Raw genomic sequence first — 16924 nt, 5'->3', positions numbered from 1 at the left:
TTTTAATGGTAATTAACCTTTTTGTTTCAAACTTTTTTCAAACTGTTCGCAAAAGATTGAACTGTTTTAAATTTTTCGGAAAAATTTTCTAAATTAATGCATTAAAAGTTATGGCTGTTTTCCTATGAAAAATTGGTTACAAAGCACTATTTTTAAGATTTTGAGACAAATAAGCTTTTAGAAAAATTTTCCGAAAATCTGTTTTTAGTTTGATACACCATCTACTGAAAAAAAACTTTCAAAATGTTTTTTCTTTGCCGAAAATAAGCTCTTCAAAGTTGAAATACTCTTTTCGCAAAAATCCTCATTTTCTTTTTCATCAAATTTTTTCATTATGATTCTTAAATTTTCAGACTCAAGGATAATTGTCCTAGCAGAAAATGTATAACATGCCACAGTTTTGTGTGCTACATCAAGTAAAAATTTATATTTTGTACGTGGCAAATATTAAAAATTCACTACGGTCAGACCCCTTAAGCCAAGTTAAGAAGACATTTAGTGGGGTCGTCTAGCATAATTTAAGCGGAAAAAAATAAGATCCAGCTGAAACTTTCTCTAGACCTTCTCTATAGGATGGTTATGCTTCAGGAAAAAATCCCCTAAAATTTTTGAAAATTTTAAACTCATTTTCAGACATTATCAAGTATACCATTCGAAAGCTCTCGAAAAACTATATAGAAGACTTTTAAACGGGTATAGCGGATTTCATTACCTAACTCAAGATAATTCACGCAGAAGATGCTATATATAGTCAATTTTAGACCAAAATGTCGTGGAACTTGCGCATAAAATATCTCGACTTAGGTAAGGAAATCGGCTATAACCGTTTAAAAGTCTTCTATATAGTTTTTCGAGAGCTTTCGAATGGTATACTTGATAATGTCTGAAAATGAGTTTGAAATTTTCAAAAAATTTTGCCCTTAGGATTTTGCCTGGGGAAAATAGAAATGTCCCAAAAAAGGGATGTTCCACCAGTGGGATTTTAGGGGATTTTTTCCTGAGGTAAAAGCATTCTATAGAGAAGGTCTGGAGAAAGTTTCAGCTAGATCTTATTTTTTTCCTACAAACAGCCTGTATTTTTGTAACACGACCACACTAATTAGGGAACAGCGATATAGAAACGGGTAAGGAAACAATACTGTGTATTATTTGAGTCGACATGGTGAATATCAAGAATATATTCAACGACTCACGGTAATGAAGAAAAAAAGCTGACATTTTTCAGAAGATTAATCAATATTCATTTCTGATGCGTCAAACCAGATAATTATAGTAAGTAAGGAGCTGAAGATGGATGTATAGACCAAACTGGGGTTGTACAAGTCGTATCATGAGCTTTTTATACGCAATTATTGCTCTACACGAAGTGTAGTAGGGGGAATTTTGTTCGATTTTTTGGAATCGCTTGACTGTTTTGTTAGAAGCACTTGTTATACATTTTTGGAAAGCTAAGGGGTAGGGGAATCGAAATTACTATGTTTCCAATTTTTTTCGGACACTTTGGTGTGATTTTCGGACAAATATGACGGTCTCAGGCAAAAATCATAGGGTTAAAAATTAATGAAAATTTTAGCTCGAGAAAACGGAGACATGTTGTATATTTTTAAAAGCTCTCAAAAAATTAAGATTAGAGATATATTGCAAGTATAGGTGATTTCTGTACCTAACTCGAGATATTAACCCTTGAAAACCGTGTTTTTCAGCCAAAAACAGCTATTTTGTCCAGTTTTTGCGCTTTTTGAAGCTCAATATCTCGAGTTAGGTACTCAAATCACCTATACTTGCAATATATCTCTAATCCTAATTTTTTGAGAGCTTTCCAAAAATATACAACAGGTCTCCGTTTTCTCGAGCTAAAATTTTCATAAATTTTTAACCCTATGATTTTTGCCTGAAACCGTCATATTTGTCCGAAAATCACACCAAAGTGTCCGAAAAAAAATTGGAAACATAGTAATTTCGATTCCCCTACCCCTTAGCTTTCCAAAAATGTATAACAAGTGCTTCTAACAAAACAGTCGAGCGATTTTACAAAATGCCCTCTACTAGTGGGGGCCCCCACGAAGCACTTATCGTCAGAGGTTCTTCACTTCGTAACCTGAAGAATCACTTTCAAAAGAGCAATATCGACACTATCGCCATCCATTGGATGTAAATTCTTCTTTATCTCTACATTAAGATTACATTAAGTGCTAACTTTCATTAAAGAAAATCATGCTCCAAACATCGCTCGTTATGCTAAGTTCGGAATGAGTCTTAATTCTTCTTGTTAAACCTTCCTTTGATTTGCCAACGTCGTCGGAAACAGTGTTACATATTCAAACGTTCATCTTGCTTTGGACATTATGAAAGATAAACGGACGTTTCAGCTAGTTAGGTGACGTGAGCATGTCGCTATGCTACGGATTATGAACCGACTAACATATTCAACTCATCACCATTTCTGTCAATTATCTTCCAAATCATCAAAATGTCTTTCCACTTTCACGTCTTCTAGTTCATCTTTTGGTTTATTTGGCGCTTCATTGGGTCGATCGTTGAATGATCGTTTTTTAGCAACCTCATCATGGAAACGAGACCGATGATGACGCACGTGATGTCGTTTATCGTAACGGTCGTCTTCTTCATCATCATCACGATCGTCCTGAAAAGAAGAATTTATGTTTTGTTTATGTTTTGATTTTGGTGCAATGTTCGATTGTTTTGCTTTAACCAACCACTGCGCTCGAAAGATCACTTAATATTCATCCCAAATGTGGATGAAAAAAATCAAAGCAATGCGCCAACCTGGGCAGATTCTCTTACGGAGCCATGGCCTTTAGAGTGAATCATAGTACATATGAGAAAGAGAAATACTGACATTGATTCCTCGAAGACCCTAACAGGTCTACCTGAGGCTGAATGATTCTTAGCATTTTCCTATTGACTAAACATTTGACACAGATTTTTCAAATATTTGGCATATCAAGAACCAAATTTTAAGCATATGTCATTCAGAGTCGAACAAGTGAACAATAAGGGCGTGATTTTTACAAGTCACGTAAATAATTGACGTTAGAAAACTCGACAAACCTCGTCATCGTCATAGTGATGTCGTGGATGATGGTAATTTCTTTCGTCATCATCGTCATCTTCTCGGTCGTCGTCATCTGCATAATGGAGGAGAAAAAATACATTTCCTGGGCCTTTCATTAACCCAGGGTCCACTTTAAGCTTTTTGATAAACTGGATGGCGCGATTAAGTGAACCGGTAGTATACCTTATCGGAGAAAAAATATCGGAGTTTTACTTAGTCGGGGTTTCTTTTCGTCGGGGAAAAATTTTGTCACCTAGAGGCATTTTCGTCACTTTCCCCCGACCAAAATTTCAAATTCGTCACTTTTCCCCGACGAAATTTACAATTTAGTCACTTCAAACCGAATAAATTGTCCAAATGAAATCGTTTCCTTCACTAGCTCGAAAAAAGATCTTGTAATTCGACGTTTAAAGCACTAATTTCGGTTAATAAAGGTGTGAAAAATTTTAATTTTAATTTTGGTTGGGGTTTGAAAAATCGGGTGATAAAATATCGGGGAAGAAATTCGTCGGGGGAAAATTTCGTCACCCCCTCAAATTTTCGTCACTTTCCCCCGACATTTTTTTCCCCGATAAGGTATGACAGTTGTCAATTTCAACTGTTCGATTTTTTATTATCCATGTCAAAACAGTGGGCTCAAAATCTTGGTGTCTGAGGTTTTTTTTGGCCCACTGGACCATGGTGAGATGACAAAAAATCGATTTGGAAAATTCAACATAAAAGGGGTCGTACGTGAAGAATCTCAAGAAATGCACTGAATTCCGTAAGAGGGTTCCTGGTCTCTCTGACCCAAACAGAACACATTCACAGTCTCCACAGTTTTCCACACCCGGGAAATTAAAATTTGTTCAAGTGATGGAAAATTCGAATGATATAGACTTGCTCTTCGATAAAACTTAACAAGATATTTGGGATGTAGACTGGAGCTCTAGCAATGGAAAGTCTACTACAAAAAAAAGAGAGGGTACATTTTTAACAAGATTGGTTCACAAGGGACGATAAAACTCATTCATTTGGGCTGTAGACTGAGACTCGGGCAATGGGAAGTCTAATTTTTTTTCACACAAATCGTTCACTCACCATCGTCTCTATCTTCCTCTTCGTCATTTTCATTCGTCGCTCGCTCCTTCTCCGCTGGATTATCAATCGTTTCTTTAATCGAACCATAAGCGTCTTTCTTTTCCCCGCCACCACCGCCAGCAACCGCCGTCGCCTCCGTTTTCACCGTATCTGCATTCGATTTTGGTTCACTGGGTGTAAACTCAACGTTCGGTTTTGCCGGCGCCGGACCATTATCTCCACCTTTTGAATTGTATAATTGATCTTGCTGTGCAGCTACTTGCTCCTCTAAATGACTCGCTTTTTCTAAAAGCGCTTTATTTGCAGGATCGGCCATGTCCAAGGTTCCCTTATTCCGATCGGAAACGTGCTGTAGGACATCATTTGTATCCCGTTGTGAAGATTTCCCCGTTTCGGAATTTGAATTTTTCATTGGAACAATTTTATCGCCTTTAGTGGAGAGTAACGGTAAGGGTAAATCATTATTTGAAGACTTCATTGCTTCAGCAACTATTTTCATATTTTCCTCTTTAGTGTTTTTCATGTTGGCCGATTTCTCTTTTTGTTTTTCTTCCGCTTCCTTCCCTGCCTCGTTCCCAGGGACAGAATCTGTTCCCATGATATCTGTCAATGCTTTGGTCAGATACTCATCCAATTTATCAGTCGACTGTTTATCTTTTTTTGCTCCACCCATAGCTTCAGCTACCATCTTCTTCTTTTTGTTAACGTCAGCAATATCCTTCATATCCTCTTTAATAGCCTGTGCAATGACTTTTAAAGATTCCTCTTGACTTTTCATGGTCTTCCCTACTTCATCTTTAAGCTCATCAAGCTTCAAGTTTGTTGGTAGACTATCGTCAGTAGATTTTCGTTTAGTAGGAACAGCTTTAAATGCTTTAGCTTCGACAGAACTGGAAGGTTTCTCAACAGCTTTATCTAAATCAATCAGATGTTGCTTCTTATCGATAGCTCCCATAGTAAAGCCTTTATGTTCCCCATTATCTGACTCAGTAGATGTTGAGATCCTCTTGACCGCACGGTTAGTGACGCCGGAAAGGGCCAGTCCCGGATGCGCGTCATCTCGCTTCGTATTTGGCGCATGCGTAATATCATCTGTTTTTCGTTCAATATTTTGAGCTTTTGGAATATGATCATTTTTCACTTCTAACACTTGGTTGGCTGTTTCTTCCTTCTCATAATCGTTGGCCATTTTATACAACTGTTTAACTTTCTCTGCCAACTCATGTCTAGCCAGTTCGTATTTACGTCGAGCTAATTTGGCTTCTTTTAGTGTTTTTAAGGTCTGTTGTTGTTTGAGTTGATTCTGTAATAGCTCTGCAGCATTACTCGATATCTCTTCATCTTTCTTTCCGACTTTCAAATCCGATTTTATCTTCACTTCGTCCTCTTTTTCTTTTTCAAGTTCAATAACCGATTCACTTTTCTTGACAAGTTTCTCACCCGTCTCACTACTTGTGGTACCATTTTGAATAGCCTCGCTTTCGTTTGAACCAATCACACGTTTCTTAGTTCCAGTCACTTGTCGTTGATTGGACGCTGATTTTGTCGGACCGTTAGATTTATCAATAAACAAATTATTGGATCTGCTGGCAAGCAATGACTTCTTTTTCAATTCGTCATCCGAATTTGTTCTCTCTTTCCCATACAAACCATCAATATCTTTACGTAATGTCTCGATTAGCCCGTCCACGTGACCTCCTTTTATTTTCTGTTGACTACCAACGAAATTAAGAAGTATATCTGCTGCTTTGAAAGCTTTCCTTGCGCGGTCCACGGTTGAAGTTTTTGGGTCAACGGAAATAAACTCTAAACCAACCTTCCCTTTCTGCTCAAGAGGTGTGGCAATGACCGATATTTTATCTGTATGTTTCAAAAAATGTGGTTTATCAAGCACCATGTCTCGAACTTGTGGTGGACTCACATCCTTAAGAGGATCGTTGGCGTGAGGTACAAATGTTCTCTTGGTGCGTCCAACCAGGAATCGCTTCAAGAGACCAATCCTGTCATCATTTATTGTCTGTGATAAATTACTTTTTGCTGAATTATAATCGGTTAGCGTGCGTTTAACAGTTTCTGACAGTTGGTGAATCTCCTTGAATTCTTTTAAAAGCATGGCAGCATGCGTGATGCGGCTTACGGAGCCACGTTCTACGTCCGGTGTCGTAACTTCGCTTTTACGTTCATCCGTTACGACGGATTTCAAAGCATCACGTAAAGCTTTTTTTAACTTTTCACGTTTGTTGACGTCGTTAGCGAGTTTGAAATAACGCCATGATGGGGAATGCTTGGTTACGTAACTTCGGCTGACGGCATTTTCGTCCGTTAAAGACGCTGCGTGAAGTGTGGGAGGGAGCAAGGCTAGGATGAACAATCCTGAAAAAGAAAGAAAAATACACGAACTTAAACTCAATACACGTTTCAAGAACTTCTAAAAATTTTGAAGCCTTCGGATGTTCTTAACCTTTAGAGTTTTAAGCTTAAAAATATTCTTAACAATATGTCTTAACATGTCATCGAAGCCTTATGTTCTTATATAGTTTGTTCTTATAAAACAATGTGTATCCTATCGAGGCCTAGCATTAGGTCTTAAAAACAATGGCTAAGGGAAATCACTTGATTGAGATAAACGATACATAAGTCGATAAAATCTTTAGAGCTACTTCAGAAAAATGTCTCCCCGTAATTTCCTTCCTGGCAGCCCGAACCATTATTCATTAGCATCCCATTTCATTTCTTTATAAGAACAATTTTACAAAGACTCACCCAATAAACAAAAGATTTTATACATTTTCAATCAAAAATCAACTCATATAATTAACATTAATTAAAGTTCATAAAATCAAACGCCATTTTCATCAGATTTCCAACTTCGCATTTTTCTAAACATTGTTTTCAAATCTTATTTTGATTTCTTTTAAATTTGCTCATCTTGAGTACATACAACCATAGTTTGCAAAACAAAAGTTTCAAAAATGAGGAAAATGTTATTATTTTGTTGGTAATAATATTCGAACGTTCTTCATCACTTTCTGTTTAATTTAAAAAAAATCAAAAAATTCAAAACTTCGAAATAAAAATTAAAAACTGATGGCATTTTCCCAAGAGCAACACGCTTTATTATTAATTAATTTAATTATTAATTAAAAAAAAGTTCCACTGACAGTTGACTCTCTCAAATTCGATTTTAAGGCACATGCGTGAGATTCGAATTACAGGAAATATTTCAGTACTGCTTTCCAGGTACTGTTGTTTTTGTTCGGATTACAGTACAGAAAGAGGATGAGTGTTAAAAAATATATTCATTTTGTCTTGTACTTATAGTGGATTTTTCCAGAATATGGGATCAAATCTTACTCTAAGGTGTAACCACTTCGTTTTCTCTGGAAATTAAGCCCTACAAGACAAAATGAATCTATTTTTATTTTATTTGGATATCACACGGTGTCCGAAAAAAGGGAACATAATCCGAAATTGCCCACAATATTGCCCATAATTTCCCGATTGTATCGAATTTTTTTCTGACCCACGAGGGCACGGGACACACAAGACCAGAGGGCACGACCCACGAGGGTACGAGAGCACGGGACGCACGTAATTAATCACACTCAGATTTGAGTAATGGAGGACATTATTTATAGGAGGCACTTGGGTGTGCGTGTAGGTACCAGTGAAATTCGAAGGCACGTGATTTAAGCGTGATTTAAAAACTAACTGACCTGTAACTTAATCTTCCTTCCATGTGGCATTGAGACAGACTTCTAGTTTTTTTTTTCATTTATTTGGGACTCACGAACCGCCACGAACTACCCACGAGAATTTTTTTTTGCATCCACGACTTTTCTTCCAGACCCATGAGATTTTTTTCAGACGCACGCAATTTTTTTCGGGACGCACGCGATTTTTTTCGGGACGCACGAGAATTTTTTCAGGACCCACGTGATTTTTTTGGGGGCCCACGAGATTTTTTCGGGACCCACGAGGGCACGGGACGCACGTAATTAATCACACTCACTTTTTAGTAGCCCTTTCAAAACCAATAAAGGATATATCCGACATGGGATGTTAAGAAGGGTGAAGCAGTCTTGTAACGCCCCTTCTTTGAATTTTAGAATTTTAGAATTCTATTTTGGGTCAAATTCAAAGAATTGCATTTCGCATTTTAGCTCGACAAAAAAAAGTAGAATTTTTCTTTTGTCAGCGAAAAATGACATAAATATTTTTTGAGGTGTGACCGTGCTTCGTCAACGAGTGAGTCTGAGGTCGCATAATTTGGTTCTAGGACACACTGTATACAATGTAATTTGACGAAATTGATTCTTGAAAGTGGAGAAAGCAATCGAAGGTAAAAACAAAGATATTCAAAAGTCAAAATTGTCAGTATCGACTATAAGTCATACAATTTTAACTTATACCTCTCATAGTAGGGGGAATTTTGTTCGATTTTTTGGAATCGCTTGACTGTTTTGTTAGAAGCACTTGTTATACATTTTTGGAAAGCTAAGGGGTAGGGGAATCGAAATTACTATGTTTCCAATTTTTTTCGGACACTTTGGTGTGATTTTCGGACAAATATGACGGTCTCAGGCAAAAATCATAGGGTTAAAAATTAATGAAAATTTTAGCTCGAGAAAACGGAGACATGTTGTATATTTTTAAAAGCTCTCAAAAAATTAAGATTAGAGATATATTGCAAGTATAGGTGATTTCTGTACCTAACTCGAGATATTAACCCTTGAAAACCGTGTTTTTCAGCCAAAAACAGCTATTTTGTCCAGTTTTTGCGCTTTTTGAAGCTCAATATCTCGAGTTAGGTACTCAAATCACCTATACTTGCAATATATCTCTAATCCTAATTTTTTGAGAGCTTTCCAAAAATATACAACAGGTCTCCGTTTTCTCGAGCTAAAATTTTCATAAATTTTTAACCCTATGATTTTTGCCTGAAACCGTCATATTTGTCCGAAAATCACACCAAAGTGTCCGAAAAAAAATTGGAAACATAGTAATTTCGATTCCCCTACCCCTTAGCTTTCCAAAAATGTATAACAAGTGCTTCTAACAAAACAGTCGAGCGATTTTACAAAATGCCCTCTACTATCAGGTCGATATTAATTCGAGCTGTGATACTCAGGGTAATCTATTCAAGCTGCTCACTACACTTTTTTAAGGCTTAGGGACACGAGAGTTTTTTTTTTGCGTTGATGCAATGCAACATGCTTCATCCCACCAACACAAGAAAAAAAACGTGTGTCACATGGTTTCTTTTTGTTGTTTCATGGGACAAAAAGTGAGGGAAATACCAAAAAGCCACGCTGATTTTGTCCCAGGGACAAAAGTGAAAGAAGCACAAATGTTATTAAAAGAAAAATGGAGACACGAGAAAGCGTTTCAGGTTGGTGGGATGAAGCATGTTGCATTGCACCAACGTGAAAAAAAGCTTCTCGTGTCCCCAAACATTTACTCTCTTGCTATTTGTCCTATTTTTATCTAATTCTCATCACCAGGTAGGTCCATTCAGCATGTTGCTTGTTGTTTCTTAAATCCATCCAAACTTTATGCTGGATTTTGGTGATGCAAATCATTTGCCTGATAATGAAAAGTTTCTTTGAAAGTTTCTTTCGGATTTACTGAGGCTGAGAAGGTCGGGATATTCTCATAATAAATATAATGAAAAATTTCGTCTAACATGCACATGTCAACAACCAGCATTTTAGGGTATATGCAAGGTACAAATGATTTCAAAGAAGGGCAAAGACCTCGTCAATATATTTTGGATGGAAAGATTCAACGGTTTCAAAAAATTTCGAAAAAGCTTAGTTCGTATATTTAGAGGATAAACAGGCTTTCTTGTTCTCAAATTCACCGGCGCTGTAAGCCTTGCTGGTAGATACAGTAGCTACGTTAGTAAGACGGAGTTTGGTTAGTTATGAATTTATAGAATTGAGAAAGTATGTGGGGTGTGTGAACTCAAAAAAAGAATGAATGTAAAAGAATTTTATAAAAAGCAATAAAATGTTTATGATTTCTTTATTAGACATTCCCTTCAAAAAAGCTTCATCTCAATTTCAATTCAAAAATGTTTGAAAACAAGAAGTTCGACATAGTGACACTTTCATAATGAACTTTTCCCATCTGTATGTGAGATATCGGAGATTTTTTTGTGATTTATTAAAAAAGTAAAGAACAAGTCAAATTTGATATCAGGGTATATATTTTATTCGAAGTTGTGCCGACTGTTTTTACCTTTTCATGAAATCTTATTTCTTTTTGGATATTTTTCTTCTGTTATAAAAATCTTACACGGAAATACGTCGAAAACATCGTTTTCAAACACTCTCACTGTGAAGAAAAAACACCGGATGAAAGATATGAAAGTTAGTTTTTTTCTTTTGAGACAGTGACTTACTTCACTAATTGGGTATTCTAGCTGTGAAGCGACGTTGATACTGAATTTTCATGGATTTTTCGTTTGAAATCAAACTCTCAAAAACAGAGGCTGAAAAATATCTTCGACTTGAATGAAATGTCTGCTACAAAAGATCCTTTGTCTGAGCTCAGCGAAGAAAAGATACTTTTGGGCGAGCACCAGTTGACGTTCACGGATACAAGCCTAGCTTGGAGATTATTCAAACAAATTTACCAGAGTGAGACGGATGTGGCGGTGGGTGGTGCCTTAGAGGCGGATGAGGGCGTTCACGCAAGAGAACGATCTAGAACGGTCGCATTGAAGAATTTTCAAGAGATTTTAGACGGTGATCAACACTGCTCAGACAGTGAATGTAAACACACCAAACCCCCTGATTTCATCCAATACGATTGGGTTTACTACAAAGAGCGAACTCATGAACCAAAATGCGAGTTTTGTCATAAAAATACCGAGGTTACGAAAGATGAACGACATTTCTGTCGAATTTGCGACCGAGTTTTTCACGAAGGTTGCCTCGTATCACGCGGGTTTTGTAGCGACGAATTGTCGGCGATGACGCTGGCAGAATCGGCAAATATTTTGGGATGGTCGTGTCCTGACTGTGAAGGCTTGTTTTCCCTTTTGTCTGGCGAGGAGCAGGAAGAAATCATCGAGCTCTTCAACAGCGTGTCAGGTACGCCTTCTTTTTAAAAGAACATCCAAAATTTTTGAGGAGGCTTCGGATGTTTGTAACTTTTTGTGTTTTAAGCTTTTAAAAATGTTTTTAACATGTTCTCAACATTTTGTGAGTATTTTAGCCCATCTTCCTAAGAAATCGGGTGTTTTAGTGACTACCAAGCCTTAAAATGCTCTTTAACATTTTGGCCATCAAAGCCTTGTGTTTTTATACAGTATAGTTTGCTCTTAAGAAAATTGTTGTTCTTTTTAAATGATCAATTTTACCACAGAAGAATCAAAGAAGAATTGGGCTTTTCCAGAAAAAATATGGGGTGGAGGATTTTCAGTGATTTACCCCCGGACAAAGTGACTTTTGACCCCCCGCCATGTGCGGACATTTTCTGGAAGAGCCCAATTCCGTACAAACAAAAGGTCGAAGCATATCAAAAGTCTAACAAACATTTAAACAACAATCAAACGCATTTTCGACATCAAATCTTTTAAGGAAAGAATCACAGAACCCCTAAAATAGATTCTAACAATAACCAGCTAAAGCTTCCAAAAAAAATTAACAAACTTTCTTAAAAACCAACAAATCTAATACATACCTTTGATCTTGATGGAATGTTCTACTCTAGACAATTTTTCTTTCTCAAGGTGACGACGGCGTCATAGATCGCAAAGAATTTCTCAACCTTCAAAAAGAAGAATATCAAAAGCTGGTTGGAACTGAAATGCCTTCTTTTCGCGAGAAACAAGAAATGGAATTGTTCTCCAAAATTGACCGTGATCACACTGGCAGTATTGATTACTGGGAATTTCTTCATCCCATGGCCATCCGGTATTTGAGTCGGCGTTCGTCCATGGATATTTTGAATTTATTGACCCCGAAAGAAGTGATAGGTTTTAAAGAGTATTTCGTTGAATACGATGTAGAAAATGTAGGTAGCATACCTCAGACTAAAGCCAAAGAAGCATACGTGAATTGGTACCGTAGTAAAGTTAAAGAATGCGGCAAAAATTATATTGATTTTGAATGGTACGGAGGTCTTAAGGAAAATCACTTGTTACAAGTTATTCGCGAAAGCCTTGCAAAGCACTCACCGGAAAAACAGAAACTTCATACCGAGGAGGAGGCGAAAAAAGAAGTGCTCATTCACTGGTCCGATTACCTGAAACATTGCGCGCTACATATTTTGTCCGCGCGGGCAAACACAGGCGAACAGAAACCACTGATTCCACCCATGCCATCGATTTTGTACGCAACAGATGGGGTGTCACATGCTCATGACGATTTTTTGAAGCTTTGTGACGAAGCGATGAAATGGACGAATTATTTGGAGAGAAAAGGGTTTACCGTCTGAGCGCTTCTCGAATCACCAACAAAAAACAAACTCTCTTTTATCCACACATTCAATGCGACAACGCCTGATTTTGTTCAGCCGCTCAACTTTATACTGGAACTATTTCCTTAATGATTTGATAATTCCTTCCTCTACTTCGATACTTCTTTCTTTTCAAGATCTCCCTTCTAATCAAAACATGGTAATGGGCTCTTCCAGAAAATGTTCGTACATCCCGGGTGGAGGATACACTGTCCAGGGGGTTGCGAAAAACCATCAAAATTTAGGTTGTCCGGGGGTAATTTGGGTTGTCCGGGGGGTCAACTGATGCTTGTCCGGGGGGTAAAACCCGTTTTCCGGGGGGGGCCAAAAGTCACTTTGTCCGGGGGGTAAATCACTGAAAATTGTTATATCCTCCACCTCCATATACAAATTTTTTTCTGGAAGAGCCCAATCCTAAACCCACATACCCTGGTGAAAACAAAATATACGAAAGAGGGTGTTTTTACTTAGCTTTGTTTTTGCTTAGCTCCAATTTCTTTGGAAAGTTTGGGTAAGCTCCATAAAGTGACAATAAAATACACGAGTGATGGCGGTTCTGGTCTCAATAGCTTAGCTCCTGCCTGAGTGTTCCGAATCAATAAACTTGAAAGAAAAACATGACGGGATATGAGGAGTCAGTTTCATATGTTATGTGCAATTAGCAGATTGACAAAAAATATATGGTTGCTTACAATTGCAAACTCGCCTTTACAACTCTTTGCGGGCAAAAGTGCAAAAAATTATTCCCAAATTCCCAATTCCCAAAAGTCCCAAATCCCTATCTACTCGAACCAATTGTATACGGTTTTGCCCCACAAAAGATACGGATTGTCTCTATGGTTGATTTTTTGGTACAGTTCATGTTTTTAGGGCGTCAAACTTACTTTGTGTACCTTATCGGGGAAAATTTTCGTCGGGGAAAAATTCGTCACTTGCTGGTAGTTGGTAAACGCATTAAGGCCGGGGAAAATTTTCGTCGGGGAAAATATTCGTCACTTATCCAAAATTTCGTCACTTTTCCCCGACAAAGTTTTCCCCGATAAGGTATTTGATTCTTATTTCTAACTTTTAAATTATTTCGTCTCGTTGAGACTTTATTTGCTGTTATCTTTTATAAAATATCACATCATCCAGTATCCAACCAGGATTATTCCCGGTAGGATAAAGTTGGTGTGATATTTCGGGACATTTGCGATCGTTATCCTAAAACAGCTATGTAATTTGTAAAATATCAGTGGATGAAATTGATGGACCCCTCAAAGTGTTCGAAATCATGTAAAGTTTTAGAATTTTTAAGGTTTCGAAGTTTGTTGAATATAATATGTTTCAGAGTTACATCAATGAGGATATTTTGTTAATGAAGTATTTTGTGGAGTATGTAAAAATATTTTATGTTAATCAGCTTTTGGAAAAATCCCAAGGCCAAGAGAGTTAAAAGTGAGAATATGTTGAGTCTGTGTGAAAAATTGAAAATTAAAATAAGAAAGGAACCTTCTGTGCTCTGGAGGTGGAGTGTGCACAATATTTGCATATTTACTTGGTTGACTTGAGAGCCCCAAGACTGTGCAATTGAATAGAGCTGTGAAAGAAAAAAAAATCTGGTAGAATGTCTTTGGGGTGAGAATAGACTAGAATTGCAGATTTTATGCAATGAAGACTGCTGTAGCAGAAGATCTTAATGTTAAAATGTGAAATTAAAATGAACAACAGATGAGATGGAGACACCCCCACCAAGGGGGTGCCTGGAGACAGGTGCGGAAATATTATTTTGACCGAAAGGTTGATATTGGTTGAAAAATGATTCCCGGTGAGAAAAACACCCTGAATACCTCCCTTATACACCTATTCCGAACGATTGATAATGATATGTCCAGTGATAGGCTATCTCGTCCCCTTTGGCATTAACACTGCCCCTTCTCACAGACCCGGCAGAATTTTTTCAGCCAGTGGGGATAAAAATAACAGATGTTATGCGCAGATATGTAATTTCTGCGCATATATGTAATTATTTTGCGCAGATATGTAATTTCTGCGCAAATATGTAATTATTTTGCGCAACTATGTAATTTCGAGCTGCGCAGATACGTAATTAAATTTCTGCGCAGATATGTAAAACACGATCTTTAAAATCAATGGTACCCCCTTGATAGATTTTACCATTACTTTTACCTTTTTAAGACTTAGGTATTTTAGCTAATATTCTATCAAATACAAGAAGTAATATCTTTTAAGCATCAACTTTATAAGAAAAATATCCATAACTTATGAATGGAATAGAATAGGGCCTTAGATGAAAATAATTATTTTTCTTTTAAGCATCAACTTTATAAGAAAAATATCCATAACTTTTGAATGGAATAGAATAGGGCCTTAAATGAAAATAATTATTTTTTTTTAAGCATCATCTTTATAAGAAAATGATCTATAACTTTTCAACCACTAAGTTTTAACTTTCGGTGATTGGTTCTTTCAAAGCAAACATGGAATAGCGCCTAAAATGGATATGACTATTTTTCTTGTAAGCATCATCTTTATAAGAATCAAAGCAATAACTCTTGATAGACGGCCATATACCTTTCGGTAATTAGTTTTTACAAAATAAACAAGGAACGACACATAATATAAGCATATTCATTTTTCTTATAAGCATGTACTTTATAAGAATCAAATCAATAACTCTTGATAGACTGTGATATACCCTTCGGTTGTTAGTTTTTACAAAGTAAATAAGGGATGGCGCATAATATGTGCATATTTACTTTTCTTGTAAGCAACTACTTTATAAGAATCAAAGCAATAACTCTTGATAGACGACCATATACCTTTCGGTAATTAGTTCTTACAAAGTAAATAAGGGATGGCGCATAATATGTGTATATTTATTTTTCTTATAAGCAACTACTTTATAAGAATCAAAGCAATAACTCTTGATAGACGGTCATTTACCCTTCGGTAATTAGTTCTTACAAAGTAAATAAGGGATGGCGCATAATATGAGCATTATCATTTCTTGTAAGCAACTACTTTATAAGAATCAAATCGATAGCTCTTGATAGACGGTCATATACCCTGCGGTAATTAGTTCTTACAAAGTAAACAAGGAACGGCGCATAAGATGAGCATATTTATTTTTCTTATAAGCACCTATTTTATAAGAATCAAATCGATAGCTTTTCATAGATGGTCATATACCTTTCAGTATTTAGTTCTTACAAAGTAAACAAGGAAAGGCGTATAATATTATGAGCATAGTAATTCTTCCTATAAGCAACTACTTTATGAGAGTCAAATAACTCTTGGTAGAATGGTATATACCCTCGAATAAACACCCCTCCTGAAAGTCTTAAAATTAAAAAGACGCCCAGGGCGTTTATTTGAAAAAATACGGTAGTTATTACAAAGTTAACAAAGGAGAAAATGTTAAGAATATCTTTAGGCTGAAACCTAAAAAAAAAGAGTATCCAAATTCTTTTAAAAGATGCGAACCCATCAAGCAAGGTAAGCAAAAGATTCGGATTTTCTATTTATCTTATCGGTACAACCTAATAAAAAAGTACAACATAATGAGATCTTCGATAAAACCTCGACTCGAGATCTCGGATCTATGTAAACTTTATTGATTTTGTAGATATGGATTGCATTTCTTTACATTACAGTGAGATAAAGTAAAATTCTATTGATTGTCTCTACCGAAACATGGACTAATTTATGATAAAAAAACTCCCTTTTCCTTTTCATGGTTCTACGAGCAAAGTCATTATATTTTATTGAATTATCCAATGAAATAGAGTGGGATTATTGAAGGTGTGATTCTCGCTCGAACTTAAATTCTGAAGAATGTTATATATTTCAGCAATATTTTGACACTGATTGTTAAAGATATTTAAAAAAATTACATGCCTTTTTTATTCCCCCCCTATAAATTAAACCAAGGCAAAATATTCAACTTTAAGCCATCTAAAAGGAGAGAAATTATTTTTTTCTAAGTGGAATCAGCATTCTGCAACGGCTCTATCGAAAGAAATAGGGAATTTTCCTAAATCTAACATTAGTTTATAAGAATTTTATAAGAACAAGGATTTTTTTCTAAGTTTCAGAGATTTGATTTATCAAACAATAGCTAGCAAATATTGTTTAAAAGTTATGAATTGTGTTCTTATAAAATGTTGCTTATAAGAAAAAAATGTTTCTCTTTTGGGCACAATCCTATGTTTGCTTTGAAAGAACCGATCACCGAAAGCTAATAATCATTGGTTTGTTGTGAATTGTGTTCTTATCAAGTTGATGCTTATAAGAAAA

The 16924-nt window shown here is 36.3% G+C and overlaps 2 protein-coding genes across 2 annotated transcripts; one reads left to right on the top strand and one right to left on the bottom strand.

Moving 5' to 3' along the window:
* Nucleotides 1–2141: 2141 nt before the first annotated feature.
* On the bottom strand, nucleotides 2142–7048 carry LOC136808569 (glutamic acid-rich protein-like). Its single transcript, XM_067065097.1, has 4 exons — nucleotides 6920–7048; nucleotides 4157–6529; nucleotides 3073–3149; nucleotides 2142–2644 (listed from the first exon to the last, which is right to left on the bottom strand). The coding sequence occupies exons 1-4, from the start codon at nucleotides 6942–6944 to the stop codon at nucleotides 2447–2449; spliced, it is 2673 nt and encodes an 890-aa protein (XP_066921198.1). The 5' UTR covers nucleotides 6945–7048; the 3' UTR covers nucleotides 2142–2446.
* A 3405-nt stretch (nucleotides 7049–10453) lies between these two features.
* On the top strand, nucleotides 10454–12738 carry LOC136808573 (PHD finger protein 24-like). The gene is made up of 2 exons (XM_067065102.1): nucleotides 10454–11256; nucleotides 11898–12738. Exons 1-2 carry the CDS (start codon nucleotides 10680–10682, stop codon nucleotides 12602–12604), a joined length of 1284 nt encoding a protein of 427 aa, XP_066921203.1. The 5' UTR covers nucleotides 10454–10679; the 3' UTR covers nucleotides 12605–12738.
* The last annotated feature ends 4186 nt before the right edge of the window (nucleotides 12739–16924 follow it).

This window comes from Clytia hemisphaerica, unplaced genomic scaffold, assembly GCF_902728285.1.
Source record: "Clytia hemisphaerica strain Z4C2 unplaced genomic scaffold, Clytia hemisphaerica genome assembly, whole genome shotgun sequence".
Classification (NCBI taxonomy): Eukaryota; Metazoa; Cnidaria; class Hydrozoa; order Leptothecata; family Clytiidae; genus Clytia; species Clytia hemisphaerica.
This window is presented reverse-complemented; position numbering and strand designations above follow the sequence as displayed.

What these genes read in the sequence shown, in the direction of transcription:
- LOC136808569 (XM_067065097.1), bottom strand. Translation starts at nt 6,944, where the DNA reads ATGTATAAAATCTTTTGTTTATTGG. An exon ending in AGAGGAAGATAGAGACGATG is followed by an intron (nt 3,150 to 4,156) that starts GTGAGTGAACGA and finishes TCCATTATGCAG; the next exon opens with ATGACGACGACCGAGAAGAT. An exon ending in ATCACTATGACGATGACGAG is followed by an intron (nt 2,645 to 3,072) that starts GTTTGTCGAGTT and finishes TCTTCTTTTCAG; the next exon opens with GACGATCGTGATGATGATGA.
- LOC136808573 (XM_067065102.1), top strand. Translation starts at nt 10,680, where the DNA reads ATGTCTGCTACAAAAGATCCTTTGTCTGAGCTCAGCGAAGAAAAGATA. An exon ending in GCTCTTCAACAGCGTGTCAG is followed by an intron (nt 11,257 to 11,897) that starts GTACGCCTTCTT and finishes TTCTTTCTCAAG; the next exon opens with GTGACGACGGCGTCATAGAT.